General features: G+C 38.4%; 1 protein-coding gene across 1 annotated transcript; it reads left to right on the forward strand.

The window, feature by feature from the left end:
- The first annotated feature begins 484 nt into the window (after positions 1–484).
- Positions 485–8,263, forward strand: LOC116307889 (uncharacterized). Its single transcript, XM_031718207.2, has 6 exons — positions 485–1,036; positions 1,231–2,859; positions 3,415–3,619; positions 4,143–4,214; positions 4,822–4,931; positions 5,211–8,263. Exons 1-6 carry the CDS (start codon positions 885–887, stop codon positions 6,271–6,273), a joined length of 3,231 nt encoding a protein of 1,076 aa, XP_031574067.2. The 5' UTR covers positions 485–884; the 3' UTR covers positions 6,274–8,263.
- The last annotated feature ends 617 nt before the right edge of the window (positions 8,264–8,880 follow it).

The following is an 8,880-nucleotide window of genomic DNA, read 5'->3' on the forward strand; positions in this document are numbered from 1 at the left end:
CATTTTTTGCTCTAGGATATAAATTCAGAAATATTTACCAATCATTCAAATCAGTAAGTCTTCGCGACTTATTTAGTCTTAGATTTGTTCTATTTACGGCCTAATGTATTATATATCCAAGCAACGGTTTTTATGTTTAAGAATAAAATATTACCGAAAACTGTATTTATTGTTTTTAAATAAATAATGATGTTTTGTTTTTGAATATTTATGAATATGTTTTACACACCGCGAAATTTACCGCGATAACAAATTTTTCTCTGTATTCGTTGTCTAAAGCGATAAATTCTCAACAAAATATTCATCATTATGATTATTTATTAACGAAATGCTATGAAAATATAGCATTTTTCTAATAAAATATTGATAATTTGCCTTTTGTCACATGACATCCTTATCAATATTCATTATCACACCCTTGGATTCTGATTGGTCAAGAGCCGACCGCGGTTAAAATTCAAATATTTAGTACAGAAGAGTTCGGTAAACGGTAAAGAAATGTAAAAAATATATTCTGCTTTCCTGGCCGATTTTTCGTTGAAAGTAGCGACTGCTTTCACTGGAATCGTGATCGCTGGATTTTTATCTCGACTGAGTAAAAGGAACTACAGTTTTTATAGAATCTTTGGAGTTCAGATCCCAGAAGTTTGACATTGTTTGGGTGAGCTGATCTGGAAGTCGTCGAACATCTATCGACTCGAACTGAAAAACAGGTTTTTGAGCTGTATTCCTGTTCGATCGTTGAATTGTGGACTTATCTATGTCAAAACGTTTTAACAGGACATCGAAGAGTAACTACGACTTGTGATTTGGGTCTTGGAATTTGGTTAAACTCGATCTTGCACCTCGTGGTCTTGTGTACTGGCTGATACAAATGAAGTAAGATGGACGAGGCCGCAAATCAAAATCCAATTCTTGGATACTCCTTACACCAAAAAACCACCCAATTAATTGGAGATTTCTTAAAGAACATTTTGGATAATGATTTTCAATACTTGGATGAAATTCTTGCCGAGGTTAAGGAGCATTTCGGAAGGTAAGTGTGGAATATTTGTTGAATAGTTGTTTGAAGTTTAGACTCGTTAACTGAAATGATTGTATAATTTGAAACACGGAGTCTTCGAATATATTATACTAATCGCATTGTATATCCTTTGATAATGAATACGGTAGATGGAAAGGTTTATCATTAAAATAAATGTCTATAATTTAGTATATTTATATTTTTAGGCGAGACAGTGTGGCGCTTTTGCCCAAAACACCCTCTATGAAAGGAAAGCGAAAACGTATAGTAAGAAGTCTTGACGAGTCGCTTGAAAATAAACCCTCTTCATCCCCTGACAGAAGCCAGGATAAGCTCAGAGATGTCTGTCAAACTCCAGAAAGCAAAAAGCCTGCTATATGTCCTGCAGCAAGTCGATCCCCTGCAGAAATGATTGAACCAAAAGGCCGCGTTACTAGAGCTAGAGCATCTAGGACTAAAAATGGTTCTGAAAATGTTGAAGATAGTGTAACCGGGAAAGCAAAAGGTAGAGGATCAAAGAAGCAGTCAAAGGGGTCAAAACGACAAAAAAGAGGGAAGAAAAATGACTCAAAACAACCGATGGTAGATAATGAGGTAGATAAGACTGATGAAAAAGAAGCTACAGCTAAGAGAACATCCACCAGAAATAAAAGAAAACAAGAAGAAACAGAAGATCATCTTGCAGCTACTCCAGTCAAAATGTCTTCACATCATGATGGGTCACAAATAGATTCACCTGCACAATTGCAATGCGTGACAAAGAAATCCAAGTTATTTGAAACTCCTGCCAATGAAATGCCGTCATCTGTAGAAGTATTTATTCCTGAAACCCCCAATATTGAACCCAGTTCAAAGAAAGCGAGTATTGAAAAGCCTCAAGCTGTCATGCCTTCACTCCAAGTTGTTCTCACACCAACATCAGTTGCTGAACCAGTTCAGGAAATTTCAACACAAGCTATTGAGGAAGAAAACGAAGTTATGATTAACCCTGTGCTTATTGTGGAAGCAACCACCTACGGAAATCAACGGAACGTCAAAAGCAAAACACCAGAGCCAAAATGCCAGGAACAAGTAATAAGTGAAGCGACTGTCTCATCCACTAAGAAAACTAATAGAAAAACGAAATCCAGAGGTAGTAGAGCAAGTTCCTGCCGAGGTACAAAAAGGAAGCAAGACAGTAAGGATGATGGTGAACCAGCAGAGATCTCGTCATCCACCAACAATGATGAAGCAGGATTAGAGGAAAGTATGACAAAGATGCAAAAGCTTGAGCAGTCTGACTCAGATAATGCAGTTGTTAGTTCAACAGTTAGCTCTCCTCCTAAAGCACAAAGGAAAAGCAATCGTTTATCTAAAGCAAGCACAAGGAGATCAGGCAGGTTGTCTGTGAAAGCAGCTCAAAATCAGAGGAATACCAAAATTAGGAAAAGCAGAAGCCTTGTGAAAAGTTCTGTATTACTTAAGTTATCATCAAAGAAAATGATGCCGAGTCTAACCCCTAAAAAAGACAATGCTTCTGTTGAACCAGAAACATTAAACACCAGCAATGAACTAGACAAAGTAAAAGCCAATTTATTTGAAGATCAAGAAAGCAATAAAATAATAGAGGCAGGGATTTTTCCAGAGATTTGCGAAGCCTATTCATCTACTCCTTCTAAGACAACGAACAAAGATTCTGCTGAAGAGAATACTGATGGAGATGTTGAAACTGAGGAGGAAGAATTTCATGATGCACATGAAAGTGTGGAAGAAGTTGATGGTGGTGAATATCATGATGCCTCAGAGACCACTGAAGCCATAGCTGAAGAAGTGGAAGAAAAAGATGCCACGTCAAGGTATGTAAATGTTATTATTTTAAATAAATGTTATGCATGCATATTTTAAACCTTTTAATTATGATAAAACACAAGTGGCATAGTGGTAAGTTTGCTCGCCTCTCAACAATGCCACCTGGGTTCAAGCCAGTTTGGTTCCCCCTCTCCCTTCCAAAAAAGAAGACTTCTAAATTCCAATTGGAATCCAGTAGAAGATGATCCACCCTATGGAACCAATTTTTGCAATATTGTAGAGGGGTACTTTATTTTGATAAAGTGGTTTTAAAGGGGGGTATATCACATATTGAGGGCGGGTTGTCGCATATTGAGGGGGATTATCATGTCTATTGAGGGGGGCTATCACATGTTGAGGGGGGTTAAGAACTATTACAAGCAGGGTGATGAAAGGGGGTTATGCAATAGATGCCTCTACCATGGAGTGGGAGGTCGGATTATCTTTTGTAAAACTTTCCATTTGATTTTGCTGATTTTGAACCCCCTTATCTTTCTTTTCCTTACCCCCTTACTTTTCCAACTTGTACCACCTTTCTGAGTGTTGATTATGTCTTTGTTTAGACCAACAACTAGGTCATCATCCAGAAATCAAAGCAGAGAATCTCAAGTTAGTGAGGATGGTGATCACTCCTTCTGTAGCGGTTCAGGAAGCCAAACCTCCGACAAAGAAGGCAATCTGAGTCAATGTAGCTCTGAAAATGAGCCAGAGTTACAAGATGGTCAAAACAGGAAGGACAAAAATCCAATTTACATTGGACCAACCAGGGTAAGTTGCTGGAGCATCCACGGGACAAATAAAGCTTTGTTACAGTAATGACATTGATTGATATTAACAGCTCACCACAAGAGAATACAAAATATGATACATATATTATATATATCTATACGGTATACCCTCATCTTAATTTGTTTTGTCCCTTGGAACGATGGCCACCGTATCATCAAAGTAGTCCATTACCACAGTATATTTTTGCTATTTGCTAATCGATACAATGGTCAAGTGAAAACCCTAACCCATGGTGTATCGGACAGTATAGATAGTAATCTGTTGGCCAAATTCCGTTTTGTGACTGTTGTCTCAATCAGCGCATAAATCAATAAAGACAATGGTGAAAATCTTAATTTATTCAGGCTTATGTTGCCTGATACAATTTACAAAATCATTTCAAAATGTTGGTCACATAGTAAATTAACAATAGGGAATATTAGGTGATATTTACCAAGCAGTGAGTCTTTGAACAGCAAGATAAATATATCATCCCTATATTCACTTAGCATATTATTCACAGGTTATCAAGAACCCATCTGGAGTTATTCATTCGTTTATCAAAAGAAACACACCAACAAAAATAGATGAGAAGGTACGTTGTTAAAGCTGAAGTTAAAGTTAAAGTCATAAGCTGCCCCAGTTGTGAACCCTCTCCATCAATGAAGAACAGCTCTGGGCACCTGTAGCACATTGACAATCCACCCACTGAGGATATTGTTTTTCTAAACATATTATTTTACATTTCAAAACTTTCACAGCTATAGTCAGAAAGTTGAAACAACAATAATCTTTACTAAGGGGCCATTTACATGGAGAAAACTTGTCCCTGGTAGAAGGGATACCCTCTTCACTTTTCTTTGTAAATTAATCTCGACCGTTTACATGAGATATTTTACTTTGCCTCTGCTCGGTAGGGTTACCCTCTTTGTGAAAGAGGGTGACCCTGGTACTCGGGACAACTTTTCCCCATACATAGGGACAACTTCTTTCCATATGAACGCTCGATATAATTAGGCTCAAGTAGAAAGGTGTCCTTGCTACCAGGGACAAGTTTTCTCCATGTAAACGGCCCCTAACTAGTTGAACTGAATACTATCTATAGCAATAAACCTTTTCAAAAATTACGTATTTTTACGTAGTGACATAGAAAACCACGACACCCTCTTGTTTATTGTATACTGTATTAATTGTTTTTTTAGGAGAAAACTCGTTTGATGAAAAAAGCCATCTTGGAGAAACAAGAAAAAGAAAAGGAAAGAATAGAACAGCTTGAATTGCAAAAACAAAAGAAAATTGAAGACCAAAAAAGGTTTGTTGACAATGGGGCATGGTTTTAGTTGCTTGCTTGCTTGCTTGCTTGCTTGCTTGCTTGCTTGCTTGCTTGCTTGCTTGCTTGCTTGCTTGCTTCATTCCATTTTTTTTTCAAACGTTTGAGTACTACTTTCACTCTGGCAAACTTTGAGAATCCTCATAATCACCCCTTATCGTCTCAAAAATCACTGGCTGCTCGACCAATCACGGCGCGCGAATGTCTAGATTGAAGTCTAAAATTATTTTCTCTTAAATACATGTTATTTCTTAATCTTAGGAGAAGAGAAGAAAAAGAAAAGAAAGCTGCAGAATTACGCGCAGCTAGAGCTCGCGCAGAACGAGAACGAAGAGAGCAAATGGAAAAGAGATTAGACATGAGGAAACAGCAGGAAGAAAAAGCAAGGAAAGAAAAAGAAAAGGAGGAAGAGATGAGAAGAAAAGCTCGCCTACAAAAGAAAGCTGAGCTAGATGCCCGTAGAAAGCAAGAAGAAGAACAAAGGCAGCAGAAACTTCAAGAGAAGGAAGAAGAAGCCAGACGCCATGCTGAAATGCTGCGAAGGAAAGCAGAATTCGAGGAACAAGAAAGGCAAAGAAAAATCGTGGAAGGAAAACGTCAACAGGAATTGAGGGAACAAGAACTCGAAAGGGAAAGAGAACAAGAGAAAATTCGACTCTTGAGAGAAATCGAAGAAAAAGAACGTAAAGCTAAGGAAGAAAAAGAAAACGCAGAAAAGAAAATGAGAGAAGAAAAAGAAAAAGAGGAAAAAGAACGCAAGAGAATTGCACAGCTCTTGAGGGAGAAAGAAGAGCACGAAAGGAAAGAAAGAGAAAAGAAAGCAAGAGAAGAAAAATGGCGCCAAGAACGTGAACGGAAACTTCGTGAGGAACGTGAAGCAGCGTATCAAGAAGAACTCGAAAGAGAGAGGCAAAGACATCGGAAACTCGAAGAACAACGCCTTGCAGAGGAGGCACGACTCAAAGCACTACACAATGCTGATTCTTATGACATGACGCCACCTCCGCCTCCTCGGATTCGAAGCGTTGCATTTACAGAAAATTACAACATAGATGACATATGCAGTGATGATTCTACTGATGATGAAGACGCGCCAAAAAAGAGAATACCATCTTGGGCACAGGGAGCCAAACTAAAAGCTGCACTCATCAATCAATCCATGGGGAAATTCGATGTCGAAGCTATTTTCGGTGGAGTCGCAATGCCCAATCTTGATGAGATATTCACTTATAAGAAGAAGAAGAGGTTCTATCAACGTACAAGCTCTGCTCATTGGGACTCGCCGCCATTAAGGACCTTGAACAGAGGAAGTACATTAATATAGTAATTTTTATATTGATTCTATTCAATTTGAATTCGTAATGTACCCTTCTCAAAATTGTCCTGAATGCTAGGCTGACATGAAAACATAATATCACACTTTTTCTCGATGGAATTTGTTGCATTACTTTTGTCTTTTCATGACAGCCTTGCATTCAAGACAGTTTTAAGAAAAGGGTACATAGAAAGAAAACGAGTGGAAAACGTCTACGCATGCTCTACGTCTAAGGCAAAAGCTTTCAATATCGTTCTTATTATACAGTACATTGGTCTCGCGAAAGTATACTACTACATACTACTACCCCCCCCACTGTATGTTAACAAAAAACGGGGGAAAAACAATTCTCACCTAGACGCTATTGGGCTCTTAGAAAACCGCGCTAACATGAACGCATGCGCGGATGTTTTTCTCTATTATTCATATTTACAGCGTTATTACAATGTCATGTGTTCTTATCCTGAAAGGTTCAGTATCTTTAAACCAATGGTCTGCCAAGGGACGCTTGCGTTACCCCTAAATGACCATGGCGCCAACACATTTGTAAGTTGGGTTCATGCGCCTGTGTTTTCACCAGGACGTGTAAAAGTTATAAATAACGATGACGGTTTTTGGCCAAGTTATTTTTGTAAATAATAATTTAGAAATCGTTGGAGAGGTTTTGCGAGCTCATTTTCTGCCAAAAGAAGGGGAATAATACATAAAATTCTTTAGGTAGCAATGTTTTATTTTCTGCCATCCCTTATTACCATCCCTTATGGCAGTTTAAATGAGTAAAACCCCTTTAAGGTTTTTGTTGTGTAAATCACTCTTTTTTGTGCTTTCTAACGACTGGCAATACACTGACAGAATATATCTTACGCCTAACACGTTTTGAAAACAAATTTTAGGATATTGTTACAAAATGAAATTTGTACCACTTAAGCCCCGTTTACACTGGCGATTTTTGCTGCAATTTTTGTGGCAATTTTCGGAAATATGAAATATTTTGTCTCATCCTTCAAAAGAGACATTCGTCTGGAAAAATCTTGGTATCCTGAAAAAAGCTTTACAAGTAAATTCTTTACCATTATTTATCATGGACAAAATCGCAAAAAAACCGCTAGTATAAACGGGGATTTACAGTGCAACGTGCAAAAGTAGGACCAAATTTAATGTTAAGTAATCATAGTCCCCTCTCTGTCATAGTCCCCTCTCTGTCATAGTCCCCTCTCTGTAGCTCATTGCCAAAGCATCCGACTGGTATCCGGAGGGTAACGAATCCCGTCTCTGTGGACTCGGCGGTTTTCCGAGCCCCAGCATAAGCTAGTGAATATTGGATATCCTTTTATCATATTTAATGTATTCGCATACCTCTAGGTTTTCATACTCTAAAGGCGCGATTACATGGAGCAATTATCTTTGCAACTTGTCTTGCAATGGCGTTGCCACACAAGTTGCATGGAACATTGCAGCGTGTAACCAACAGCGCAACAATTTGAAAACATGTTGCGAGACAAGTTGCAGCAATCGTTGCCAAAAGTAAAATTCGTTTTTACCTTTGGCAGCGATTGAGTCTCCGTGGCACTGTGTTAACACTCTTGCAACCTGTGTCGCAACGCTGTTGTGAGACAAGTTGCAGAGAAAACTGCTGCTTTAATTGGGGCCTTACGACACAATTGCTGCAACTTGTCTCACGACATTTTTATTCAAATTGCGCTGTAGGTTAAACCCTGTAATGCTCCATGCAACTTGTGTGGCAACGCCGTTGCGCGACAAGTTGCCTTCAAAGCAACACATTACGATGCGAAGCTGGTGGGGAAAAGCCATGAACAGAAGCATGTGAATACATTTTTAAAATGTGGTCATTACTTTGCGCGTTGCGCTGTAAAAATATCGATGGTATTTGTATATTATGCAGTTTAGTATTACTATATCTTAAGCTCTCTTATCCATCTTAATGATGTAAACTATACCAGCTTTCTTTATTAAATTTTTTATCTTTGGTTTCATCATATATTTTGTGCAATTGTTATATTTTACATCAGTCATGGCATAATATAAATAATACATCCAATCGAAATATGGCGACGAATTAGAGTAACTTGTTCTGGACTGACTAGCATCTCATTCATGTAAAAACGCTTTTATGTTACTGCGTGAACACGAGGCTAATCTTTGGGTTGGAAATTCGTTTGTTAATGGTGTCCTTCATGGTACAAAAGACTAAGATATAAGCTAGGTATATAGAAATGTTATGGTGTCGCCGGCTGACCTCGGTCGGTCCCGGACAGAACTGAAATTGTGGTGCAGGACGGTGACTACAACGACAACGACAACCATACAGTAGCACTTATTGCGCTATTCAATAGACACTCGTTACTGGGTTGCCTGTGGCATCCCAGTCGTAAAATGAAAATTTTTTTTTGTCTTCTCCATCTCGTGAAAAGTGCATTCTTTCGCAAGAGTACCCGTTTATGGATTTGAATGAGGTGTTCATAGATTAATGGCTCATACGCTGTCTTAGCAGCTGAGGCTGTAACTCCGGGCTTTAGAAGTTATATAATTGAGCGGTAAAAGATTTCTAGAATTGTAATTGGCACACCACTTGGTACAACAGACTAAGATATAAAC

The sequence above is a fragment of the Actinia tenebrosa genome, unplaced genomic scaffold, assembly GCF_029948245.1.
Source record: "Actinia tenebrosa isolate PJP-AT-01 unplaced genomic scaffold, QUT_ActTen_1.0 PGA_scaffold16__25_contigs__length_10494907, whole genome shotgun sequence".
NCBI lineage: Eukaryota > Metazoa > Cnidaria > Anthozoa > Actiniaria > Actiniidae > Actinia > Actinia tenebrosa.

Coding starts and splice junctions, on each gene's coding strand:
- LOC116307889 (XM_031718207.2), top strand. CDS start 885: ATGGACGAGGCCGCAAATCAAAATCCAATTCTTGGATACTCCTTACAC. Junction 1,037..1,230: donor GTTAAGGAGCATTTCGGAAG/GTAAGTGTGGAA, acceptor TTATATTTTTAG/GCGAGACAGTGTGGCGCTTT. Junction 3,620..4,142: donor TTTACATTGGACCAACCAGG/GTAAGTTGCTGG, acceptor TATTATTCACAG/GTTATCAAGAACCCATCTGG.